The 12,885-nt window shown below is 34.3% G+C and overlaps 2 protein-coding genes across 16 annotated transcripts in view; one reads left to right on the forward strand and one right to left on the reverse strand.

The window, feature by feature from the left end:
- Window positions 1–4,447, reverse strand: part of Luzp2 (leucine zipper protein 2) — a 471,602-nt gene extending 467,155 nt beyond the window's left edge. For both annotated transcript variants that reach the window (XM_005328059.4, XM_021728306.3), the window contains exon 1: window positions 3,768–4,447. In XM_005328059.4, coding sequence (XP_005328116.1) covers window positions 3,768–3,829 — 62 coding nt within the window. In that variant the 5' untranslated portion in view covers window positions 3,830–4,447. The remainder of the gene's footprint in view (window positions 1–3,767) is intronic.
- Window positions 3,238–12,885, forward strand: part of LOC144377071 (uncharacterized) — a 411,176-nt gene continuing 401,528 nt past the window's right edge. For 7 of the 14 annotated variants that reach the window (XR_013437681.1, XM_078046331.1, XM_078046332.1 and 4 more), the window contains exons 1-2: window positions 3,238–4,180; window positions 4,630–4,694. Coding sequence is in view for 10 of the 14 variants with exons in the window: in XM_078046331.1 (XP_077902457.1) it covers window positions 3,828–4,180; window positions 4,630–4,694 (418 nt within the window). In the remaining 4 variants the exon portion in view is untranslated. Of the gene's footprint in view, window positions 4,181–4,629; window positions 5,252–12,885 lie in introns of those variants that run through there. The other 7 variants (XR_013437684.1, XR_013437683.1, XR_013437682.1 and 4 more) reach the window with 2 other exon arrangements.

A 12,885-nucleotide genomic window follows, 5' to 3' on the forward strand; every position in this document is an offset into this window, starting at 1 on the left:
ACCTGTGAGCCCAGCTAATTGGGAGGCTAAGCTGCAGTATCATGAGTTCAAGGCGGGGTCTGGGAGCCATAGCAAGATGCTGTCTCAAAAAATAATTGTGTGTAAGTGTGGGTACTGATTTTGTGTTTACTGTTATCTTTATCTTTGTCCTTTTCTAAACTTTATCCTGAGGTTAGAGTAAGTCACAGAACAAACAGGGGCCTGGGGCATTCTCAATATATAATATCATCTAAACATAGACTCCAAGCAAACATGTGGTGTGAGTGCTGATCAGAGGGCCCAGGAGAGATCTCTAAGGTGACTCCTATTGGGAAGACTATAACCGACCATCTGCTCAGAGTTCTTCCTTAATGGAAAATCACCAGAAGTATGTGGACCTTCATTCTTCCCTGCTACATCTCTCCCCATTAAGTCATTTAAAACTTAACAATCCAGAGGCATAAAGAATATAGCCACAGCCTAAAGGAACAGAGATTCAGGAGACTAAAGAACAAACCTTCTCCAGTGCCCCATGAGTCCCTTTTCACCAAGAACTTCTAAAGAATTTTTCACCCTACTATTCTTTTTAATACCTACACTTCTTTCTGAAGTGAATTACTGCCTGCCTTGGAATAGCAATTTAATACCTCTACAGAATGAGGCTATTTAAAAAGTACAGTCATTCTACTCTGAAGCTATTAAACCAACACATATGTTTGCTTTCTTTGACCACATTTATTTGTGCACAGGTTAAATGGGTCTCTGTATTAGCTACATTATTCATATTATTAACTTGACGTTTTGAATTTATGTGTACTTTCCAAACAAGAAAGACAATATACCAGTAAATTAAACAGCTCTTTTTGACTCTATGGAATTTACCAGAAAAACAGAGAAAAATTCTTGGCTACTGTTGACAGTGACATTTATCTTTCTCATAGCAAAAAGCAACTCTAATTGGAGGATAATTACATTTTTTTTCCAATGAAATTTGGGGATTTTAGTGAGTCAGAGTCTAGAGTTGCTACAGCACATGAGAGGAAGAGGAGGAGCAAACAGAAACAACTCTGTTCAAAATTGTCTATTTAAAATTCAGAATTGTGTTAGTTTCCATTCCTTTGGCATAAATACTATCAAATAGTGACTTTTCTTAACTGCAGTATTTCTTTCAGTAACTTTTTGCTTTAGTTTACAATAGAAACCAACTTTAGACTTATTGGGGGAAAATACTAAAGTATGGAGGAGCTATATTCAGAGTAAGAGATAAAAGAAATACTTTTTTATTATGCAAAAGGGTCTAAGCTGCATATTCCCCACACTTTACAAGGAAGTTGACATTAAAAGACAAGTGACATTACCCAAAGGTTATAGGAAAAAAAAACAACAACAGTAATTACCACCCTCTGCTAAGGCATTCTACACAGCCTAAGAACGTGAAATGCCATTTGCTTCACATATAGGACCACTCACTAAGAAACAAAGTTAACAGTAGTCTTTGGCTTGAAAATTCACTGTCACAGGTGGCCATGACTGAGCTGCACAGTTTTTCACAGCAGGACAGTAAGTTCAACCTCACTAATGCAACTGTTCCCACAAAGCTGTTCAGTTTGGGTTCTAACCTGCACATTATCCATATGCCTTTAAGAACTGTCAAATATTGCAATGAAAATGGCCTTCTGTTAGACTTCTTTAAAACATATTCTCTTTTTTGCAAAGTGACATACTGATAGTAGCACATTAATTTGGAAATGTGTTCACCATCACAAGGTAATATGGATATCCAGTAAAATAAATTCCTACAGTGTATTCACATTAACAATATGTGGTATTGATTATGAAATTTTTGTCTTTTCAAGCTTAGTATTCTCTTTTTGAAAAATTTAAAGACCTGTCACAATTTTATACATACAAACATGGCAGAAGTTTTATATCTAAAGAGATCAAGAAATGACTTTCAATTTTTTTGTTATAAATGTATTGACTTTTATTAAAGAAATTTGTTTTTATAGAAATTAACACTTTAATATCAGAGAAAGAATATGGCTATTTGTGGTTATATTATTAACCCCTAAAACTTTGGAGATGAGAATTTACAGCTTTCTCAGTCACTTAAATTATAACATCTTTAAAATACAAATATACTTTTGGAAGTTTGAAAATTCTTACTCCCTTTAAAATCACTGTACACTGGGTTTCCATCACTTAAATGTTTACTATATTAAGCATATGTTGACTGGTGTCTACTTAAGTGCATAAACTTTGAAAATTTCCTTTCTCTAGAAGACTACACAAGAAATTATTAAACTAGAACATAAGAGTAAATGACAAGAATTCAAAGAATCACTGTGATATATAATAATCTGTTTAGAGCTAAACACAAATATTGAAATTGTCTATGCATTTGGAGAAAGTTATGATAATACTCAGAGGTAAAGTGGTATTCTTTAAAACCATGTGCATCTTATGAACCAAAGTGACAAGCAAACCTTAAGGAAAATAAAATTTAAATTGTGTTTTAGTCTGAGAAATTCACCTGGGCTTTGTGTGCAAGGAAAGACTAAATCCATCCACTTAATGGGGCTGAATGAAACAGCTCCAACACACATACACACACACACACACACACACACACACAAAATAACAAAGTTTTGAGAAGTTTTGAGGAGAAGGTGTATAAATTAGGAATGGGATTAAAAATTTTTACCATTTTCATTTTAAAGTGGTAATGAGCTTTCTTTGTCTTTTTCCACTTCAGAATTATAAGCAATTCTATATTCCTTTCTTATTTTCTATCAAATGCACCATCAGACAATGTTTCTATTCATGTAGATTTGAAAGAAGCCTCATCCTCTGTGTGTTATTTTATTTTATAGTAGCCAAGGCAGAGTGGTTTCTGCCAATATGATGCTGAGGGCATGCAGAATAAAGACCCAGTCCTGGGCAATGAAACAGTCCACCCTTGTGTTATGCTTGTGGAAGAAGAAAGCAAGCCCCTCACCAACTTTGGACTTGGTCAACACTAGCAAGTCACAAAACTCTTCTCAATCACTGCATTTTAAATCTCCACTAAAAATAGCTCCTCTGTACTAAGCCTTTAAGTCTCATCTATGCCCAGTGATGGAGTACAGTGCTTAATTGTTTCTGACTTGGGTCTCTGCATCAGCACTCTGAGAATGTTTTCTAACTTTTAATTGCCTTCTGTGCTCTTTAATTAGACCTATGCACAAGACAGCCCAAACAAAACACCTATCACTAAGCCTGCCCAAGAAGTCAAACAGACCATTTTACTAGTCCAAGAACTTTTGCACAAGTCTTCAAATCTTCTAGCACCTTCTGTTTGCCCTGGTTTTCTATATCTTAAAATCAGGCACACTGAAGCAGGATGGTGAGTTCTTTAACTATTACAACAGCTCCAGCAGTGAAGACACTGCCTTGTGACAATCCCCTTCTTGTTTCTCTCTTTCCTTTCTTAATTTTGTTCTATTACCGCATGTTTTCTGTTCACTGCTACTAGAGCTATAGAGGAAAAAAATGCCTTCTTTCCCTCTGAAGAGAAGCTTTTGGTCTCTGCTGGAAGCAATCCTAAGACTTTCTCCAAGGGACTGGGTTAATTAGAAAGGGTATCTGTTCTCCCAGAAGGATGTCTGAGACCAAATCTTACAGCAATTCTCTAAGGCGGGAGATGCAAACTGTTAAAGTGCCTTTGACCCTCTCTGGTGACACGCAGTAGGACTTACAACGCACAGGCAGCGCCCCTTGGCACAGGTCACTCTCGTTCCTGGACTCACCTGGTGCTGAGTACCAGCGCTGGCAGGAGAGGCAGCAAGTAGTGCGCGGGGCTGAATTTCATGTTGTCGCCTGCCGGGGTCCTCCTTCCCTTGCTGCCTTGCCTCCTCCGGGTCCTGTCGCTCCTCAGTGCCCGGCTCTGTCCCCAGGAAGTGATGAGCACTCTCCAGTGGTTGACTGATGGAGACGGACAAACGGACGGACGCCAGCTAAGGCAGGAGCTAGGAGCTGGGAGTATCTTCGAGAGTGATGTCACCGGTGAGGCTAGCCTTGCCTGGGATTGTTCAGCTCCGCGGCTCCGGAGCCCAGAGGGCGCGTTGTCACTCCAGCTGGAGGCGGCGCGGGAAGAGGGAGGGGTGTCCAGCGATCGCCCCGCGCGCGGCTGCGGTCACCCGGCTGCACTCTGGTCACTCGGGTGAGCACCAGTCGGGAGCTGATCATTTATTCCCTTTTCTCCGGAGGACTAGGGGGTGGAGGGTGGGTGCAAAGAAAAATCTAATCTGCCAATAATTGAACTGACGTGTTTGGTAAGGGGGTGAGAGTGGATTCAATAAGATCAGACTCTTGGAGTCCTAGGCAAGGTGTCTCTCCCCTGATTAAACCTACTTGGAAGAACGGAGCTCTGAAGAGTGTTTAAAATATTGTTCTAATTAGAAATGCATAATGACTTCCCTGATGCGGATGGAAAGAGAGCAGGAGTAAGCAGCCTCCAGAAATGCACCCTGAGCCTATAATGCCATCTCAAGCTTCTTAAGCAGAATGTGTCAACTACAAAGAGGTTTTGGGACCCTTGAAAAGTCGGCTGCTCCTGGGTTTTGAAGATTTCTGATATTCCTCTGATTCCAATTTATCTGTTCTTACCAGCTACCAGCAATGGGTATGGAGCTGGTGGTCCATGTTCAAGCACCTGAAGGAGTCCATTTCCTCAGGTGAGACCTGCCAGGGAGATACTGAAAAATTCATCAGAATTGCTAACAGTACTGAACTCCAATTGATGGTATTGGAGAGAGAGGATTTTATGTGTCATTTGTTTTCTCTGTTTTACAATTCTTTTATAAGAAGCAGCCAATATTTAATAAGCTTTATTTAGAAAATTAAACTAGAAAACAACAACACAAACCAAATACTAGATTCCTTTTGCAAAATCAATTGTAGAAAATGGAATTCGTCACCTAGAGACACAGTGTGTTCTAAGATTTTTATTAACTGGTGTGTGCTGTACTATGTATGTGAGTATGTGTGTATTACAATAGCATATTTTGGTGAAATAAATGTATAAAGCACTTCTCTTTACTTGAAAAAAGAGACATCTTAACAAAATAGAAATTCACATTATCATTGTCTTACATGTAAGGAAAGTGAGGACCTTAGATATCTGAGTTCTATTTTATTTTTTAATAAATATCTAGTTCTCCAAAGTACTAAGAAAAACTAACTATTGCCATGAATGTCACACCTAGATCATTTACCCTATATTAGTATTTAGCAAAGACTATGTATGTATGTTTGTGTGTATATATGTATGTGTGTGTGTGTGTATATATATATATATATATATACATATATATATATACGTATATATATAATTTTATATATGTGTATATACAAAATTATATATATGCACATACTTAAAATTTTATATATACATATATATAATTTGGTTCAGGGATAAGACATTTACAATAAAGTTTAGATGAAGCATCCACTTTAAATCCATTTTCATATTATTTTAGGAACAACGTATGTGTTGTAATGATTTATTTTAGATGATGAAAATGCAAAGAGTTAATCATATAATTTACTACTGTGCTTCATTTCTGGTTTTAATGAGGTTAAGATATTCATACAGATAGATTTTCTTTAGAAATCTCAGGCTACCAGAATAGACAAGTAATAATTGTTGCAATGAATATCAATTCCTTGAGTGATAGTAAGATCCTCAAAAGATACAACTAGGCATATATAAATCAACTCACTGTGAATTGCTTACCATTTTCAGAGAAAAATGGCACCATACTTGGCTAACATAGAACTCTGACTCCAAGAAATGATAGGAACTCTTGTTTACTGCCATCAGAGTTTTCTAAAGGTTGATTTCTTGCTCATTTTTAAAGATAATAACTGAAGTTGCATACTCAAATGAAACATACAGCTAAGTGAAAATTTTAAAAAAATGTTTATAATAGCAAATAACACTAACTTCTAGAACCCATTTCTCACTTGATCTTAGCCAAAAGGCCGAGAAGCGATAGAACCCATTTCTCTTTACAAATCACTTTGAATTATTATTTTTATGTCCCAAGGATAGGAACCAAAAGTGATCTTCAATTCTATCATTTTCCTCTCTTGCAGTAAAATTGACAGAGTGATCAAGTAACTTGCTCAAGGTCACTTAGTAATTATATAGTGCAGCTGGTATCCAATTTTTTACAGAATTCCAAATATGTATTATTGAAGAAAAAATATATATATAACTTTGAAAGAAAAGACTTTCTTCAACCTAAATTTATTTATTTGTACTAGACATACAATGTAAAAGAACAGTTAAGTAACCTAAGATTGTCAACTAAGAAAGGAAACTAACAGAGTGAACTTTCTTTAGACTGTGTCCCAAAATCCTGTTGTGCCTCCTGTATTGGATGCCTATAAAGAAACAAAAGGTTTGTTGGCTATTTTGAACTTTCTGCAAGCAAGGAAAAAAAAAGATAATCTAACTTTAAAGGGCATGAGAGAATTAGAGAAGCACATCTTCGAAGGTAAGCCTACATGAGATTTTGGAACTCCTGAAGATTTAGAGGATTGAAGTATTATTCTAAATTCAAATACAGAGGTATGTCTTAGCAGAAGATTTATCTTCTTGGGCAATTGTGGGATCATGAGTCACCATCACCCATGACATTCTGTCCACATGATTGTAAGAAAACTCAAATCCAAAATTGATTTCATGGTTTCAGAGAGTTGGTATGTGAATTTTAAAGATGCAGTAGTGCAGACAGCAGATTCACCCAGCTGTAATCTCTTGTCCTATGTTGAGTTCCAATACTAGAATAAGCAAATGTTGTTTGAGGTAACTATACAAAGTCTGACAAAGAAGGACAAGGGAAACCACATAGCTACACTGAATCTCCATAAAGTGATGGGATGGGGAAACACAAAAGGTAATTCTTTGAACAGCTTTACTGAAACCCTAATTCAGATACTAGAAATTTCAACATTTTACAGTGTATAATTCAGCATTTAAAAACAATATATTTACAAGGTTACAAAACCACCACCATCTTTACATGTGACCAGTGGCCACTTATACATATTTTTGTAAGTATTTTTATTCAGATTCTTTGCCTACTAAAATTATTTCATTCAAATTTTATTTTTTACTTGTAGGAGTTCTTTATATATTTTGGATACAATTTTCTTTTAAATGTATGATTTGCAAATGTTCCCAAGTTTATATTTTCAGTTTTCTGATGGTATGCTTTGCAACACAAAAGTTTTTAATTTGGGTGGAGTCTAATTTACTTAATTTTTTCATCACTTATGTAACTCTGGGATATTTTTATCATCCCCACCAGAAACCCTATATCCATTGGGATCCACTTGTCACTCCTCTCCTTACACATTCTCCCAATGTTTTGGAAAACAGTAGTCAAACTTCTGTCTGTAATGAATTCTCCCAGTATTTGACATTTTATCTATATTATTTATTACTACATGTGACCTTAAATTTTTTTACATTTATGTCTCAAGATTAATCCATATTATATCATATATCAGTGTGTCATTTCTTTGTATTGCTGAATAATACTTCATTGTATGCATATACCATGTTTTGTTTATTTATTCACTATTTAAAATACATTAAGATTTTCCCCTTGGTTTAGCTATTATGAATAGTGCTACTATGAATATCCTTATAAAAGTGACTGTGTAAATATTTTTTCTCAGTTATCTTGGATATATGTTTAGGTTCATATAATTCTATGCTTAATATTTTGAGAAAATGCAAAAGTGTTTTCCAAAATAGTTGCACCATTGGGCTTTCCTATAATTAATACACAAAGGGTTCAATTTCTCTACATCATTGGCATTGATTATTATTTTCAGTTTTTAAATTTTTTGTCATTATAAATATGCTAGCTGGTGTGAAGTGGTTGCAAGGTGATTTTAATCTGTACTACCTTATCATATTGAGCCTCTTTACATGTGATTAGTGGCCACTTGTGTGTATTTTTGTAGATATTTTTATTCAGGTTCTTTGCTTATTAAAATTTTTTCATTCAAGCTTTATTTTTTTACTTGTAAGAGTTCTTTACATATTTTGAATACAATTTCCTTTTAAATATATAATTTGCAAATGTTCCCAAGCAACAGTTTATATTTTCAGTTTTCTGATGGTATGCTTTTGCAACACAAAAGTTTTTAATTTTGGTGGAGTCTAATTTACCTGTTTTTTCATCAATTATGCTCTTGGTATTCTAAGAAGTCTTTACTTCATCCAACACAAAGTAAATTGATGCCATTTTTTCTAAAAGTTTTATGAATTTTAGTTTCTAAATAAAAATCTATGATCCATTTAGAGCCAAGCTTAAAATATTTATGAGGTAGGCGGTCTAACTCTATTTTATTGCATGTAGATTCAAGTTGCCCTAGCATCATTTGTTGAAAATTGTATTGTTTCTCAATTAAATTTCCCTGCTATTTCTTCTTACAGTAGTATCTTTTTTTCTCTTTTCTAGTTTTCATTTTCTATCCTTATATTCTAAATTGTGATATTCCTTGAGTTTCATCCTTGATCATTCTCTTTCAAAATTCTTTACTTTTATTCCTAAATTCAGCTTACCATTTCTACAGTTTTGCTAACCACAGTGTGGTTATGAATCTCAAAATTTATGCTCAGCTTATACATCATTACTGAGCCTTTAGTGATACTTTCTGTGCACACCTCAAAATCAAGTTCAATCACAACCAGACTTCTTCATCCTCCCTCTGTTCTATCCTCTCTCTATATATATTTTTCCTTAAGTCAGTCTCCCAAGTTATAAGTACAGGATTTTTTCCCTTCTCTTTACCCATCAGTTCTCCTCCATGGAAGCAATCACCTTTTCTTACATTCTTTATTCCCTAAGTATTCATAGCATTATAGCATCACCCACTCCTGCAACTCCTAAACCTGTTTTTTTTTTTTTTTTTTGTATCAGGGATTGATCCCAAGGGCACTTAACCATTGAACCCAGCCCTTTTTATATTTTTATTTTAAGTCATTCTTGCTAATTTGCTGAAATTGGCTTTGAACTTTTGATCCTCCTGCCCCAGCCTTCCAAGTTGCTGGGATTATGGGTGTATGCCACAGTACCTGACACCTGGGCTTTATATAGGGTTTTTCATCTATTGATTCCAAAGTAAGCTGCTTAATTTCAGGTGGATTTTTCTCAAGTTCATTCTCTTCCTACAATCTCTAAACTGCAATTATCTCTAGGATTTCATAGCTCTCAGAAAATTGTTTCAAATATGATGTTTAATAGATGCCTTTTCTCCATTCTTTCTTTACACTCCATGCTGTACTTTAAACATGGTAAGGGGAGTTTCCTTTTGATGTGTCAATTTGTCAAGACAGTCCTTCTTCAAATGTTATTGCACTCATCTCAACTGAGTAACTGCTTTCTCATATCATCAAGGCCACCACCTCTTCCTAGAATATCCCCTTGTCCATCTGCCATCACAAACTTGAGATCCTCCTTTTCTATCTTATGACATGGTAGATTACCTTGATATTGCACTTACTATTTTACAGTTATATTCTTCTGTTCCTCTTCACACTACAAGTATGTAAAAACTAGAAAAAGAACATTTTTCATTTTTCTAAATACTAAGGAAAGTGATGATAATGTATAAACCTATGCCATTATTATTTAAGTGTTCTCTAAGCAAAATTCTATTTTTCTACTGATTTTTGTAAATCTGCATGCTAAAGAAAGAAAAGATAAAGATGATTTACATGATTTATTGAAAGACAATTTTTCTGTTTTATCCTTGTTGCTTTATCTCTGCTAATCAGAAACATTTACAAGGACTTTTTTTTTTTTCATTAAGGCCAATATCCATTTTTGAGTAAGGCCAGCTTTCTCCTGAAAGAGTAAAGAGAAATATAAGGCCAATATAGATGACTGTTCATTGTATAAAGCAAAAGCACAGCCAAAAAATAAAAAAAACAATAAAAGTAGGGGGGAAAAAAGTACAGCACCAGATGCCTTCAAGTTTCCTTTGAGTTAAACTCTTTCACTGAACGGCTTTGACCTATTTAATTTCTTACCTCTTATATGTCACCCTCCCAATTCACAGGAATGATGAGCCCTAAGGAAAAAGGGTGAGAGAACCTTGTTCACCCTGCACATATTCCTGGAAACAATCCTGTTTCATCCTCTTTGCCAGCAGCACCATGTGTGCATTATCCTGGGACTGGGTCACTTAGATAATGTCTTTATAGATCTACCTGATTCCTGACAGTTCTCATAAAATGCTCTGATTCTCTTTATTCCAATACAGTGGATACGTTATAAATCTGCTTTTGGCTAACAACCACATTGGGAATCCACCCAGGTACTAAATCCTCAACGAATATTTTGGTAAATCGAATACAATCTTTGAAATGAGCACAGAAACACCTTAATTTCTAAATGCATTTTTAATCCTTTCTGATTTTTTTCAGTATATTCACATATTTTAATATACTTACAAAGGAATTTGGTCTGTTGAACTGATACGTTTGCTAGAGATCAGGTTATGAACCCAGAGGTTCTTTACCACTGAGCTGCATTCCCAGACCTTTTCAGTTTTTTTATTTTGTGACAGGGTCTCACTAAGTTGCTAAGGGTGGCCTCAAACTAGTGATCCTTTTGCCTCAGCCTCAGAAGTCACTGCAAGTACAGGTGTGTGCACTCTTGTCTGGCTCTACCCACTATTTTGAATTCATCATCTCTTATTTTGTAGGATTAAGTGTGTGTTTTCTTTCTCCACAAGTATTTGTTTGCTTTTTAGTAAATTTCTTAGCACAGAAATTTAAAACTCTACTTGCTTTATGTTTATCTCACATTACAGTGCTGCTGCTCAAAAGTATTTAGGCCTAAATCCTCCTTGCTCGCTGTATCTAACACTGGGCAAATGACTTTTCAAAGAAAGCCTCTTATCCCTATTATATTTAATGTAAAGGATAAAAAATAATGAAATTTCTGCTTCTGGGCATAAAAACACAATTGATACCAGATTTTCGCTCCTGTACAAACAAAAAAAAAATGAAATTTGAAAAACTATGATGTAACTGTTTTAAACATCAGAGAACAGAAATGACATCACAGAAAGAAAATTCTTGCAAATACACGATTTATAAAGAGAATCATCATAGTTACCATGCTATAGAAAGGTAGAGTACAAGAGAACAATTTCTTTTGAGCTTGGGAGATAGAGGTCAGAATTTTGATCTGATTAATTGTGTAGGACTTGTGGGAAATGATACAGGAGAAGAAAGAACTTTGCAAAAAATCCCCCAAAGCCTGACTAGAGTTCACTATGGGCCCTTAGCCAAAAGCAGTGCTATATAAGCAAAGAGTGGGACTCTGATAGACCAAGTTCTGCTACCCTGCATTTACCCTGAGGCTGAAAGAAGAACATAAGTGACAGAGTTCTCATGGTATTATGAAATATTGCAGCCACAGAGAAGAAGGCCAAGGAAGCTTTGTGAATACTTCAAAAGCTTTTGTTTGGAACTCCAGAAAGGCCAACTTTTTAGAGTAAAAATCTTGTCATAGTTTAAAAGATGTGCCTTACAACTAAGGAAACAACTGGTACAAACCTCATTATAAAAAGTATATTTTTTTAAAGTCTGACAAAAACAGTAAGATCCTGGTTCACATAGGAAAATGGAATATCCATTAAAGAAATGTGGCATAATACAGTATCTCTACAGTGTATCCAGTCAATGTGAAGAATATAATTCAACTATCGGACACATGAAGAAGCATGAAATGTACTAATAATAAAAAAGTCAATCAACATTGACAAAATCCAAAGCAACATAGATTTTTTTTTTTTAAAATGAGCAGACAAGGATTATAGAAAAAATAAATTATAAAAAGAATCAAATTTCAAAACTGAAAACATGATAACTAATATAAAATGCAGAATTAATATTGAAGAATGACCATTAATAAGTTTGAGGGCTCATTAATAAAAATAGTTTTATCTAAGAAAAAGGGCAAAAATAAGTGAATATATGGACAGGTATGTATGGAGCTAGAGTATCATAACAATTTGTCTACTGAACACCTATTTAAAGTTACAGAGGGCTAAGAAAAATATTAGCACACACATGTAATATTAAAAAAACATTGATCAAAATACTCAATGTACAAAAAACGTTGTTCTATGTTTATAAGAAGTTCCACCAATCTTAAGCATGATAAACAAAAAGACAGCCACACATAGATATATCACAGTAAAACTGCTGGAAAGATAATATGAAAATCATAAATGGAGACATTCAGTAGAATAACCCTACATTCATAACTGGATTCTCTACAAAAATATCAGAATGCAGAAGACGATAGAACAACATTTTCAAAATGGCATAAAACTTTTAATCCAGAATTATACAGTAAGAAAAAATACCTTTCAAAAATGAGCATAAAATAAAGACATCAATAAAATCTGAAAGAATTTATTAGGAACAAATCTGCTTCAGCATTTTTGATAGCTAATAATTTTTTAGGTTGAAGGAAAATCACAAAATTTTAAAACAAGAACTTATAGAATAGAATGAGGGGTTCCAAAAAAACACATTTGTATTTGAAATAATATATATTATATGTATATTATTCATGTTTGTATGTATGTATATTTGTATGTTTGTATGTATGTATATTATATGTATATATATGTATATTTGAAATAATATATGTATATTCCAGGTATGTTAAATAAATATATATACATGTATTATTCCAAATATAGACATATATTATTTTAAATACAATAATGAAAACATTACGCATTATATTATAAGATTTGAATATGTACAATTAGTACATGCAAACATTAGGATAGGTATCATAAATGAATTATACTGTT

This window comes from Ictidomys tridecemlineatus, chromosome 4 (genome assembly GCF_052094955.1).
Source record: "Ictidomys tridecemlineatus isolate mIctTri1 chromosome 4, mIctTri1.hap1, whole genome shotgun sequence".
Classification (NCBI taxonomy): Eukaryota; Metazoa; Chordata; class Mammalia; order Rodentia; family Sciuridae; genus Ictidomys; species Ictidomys tridecemlineatus.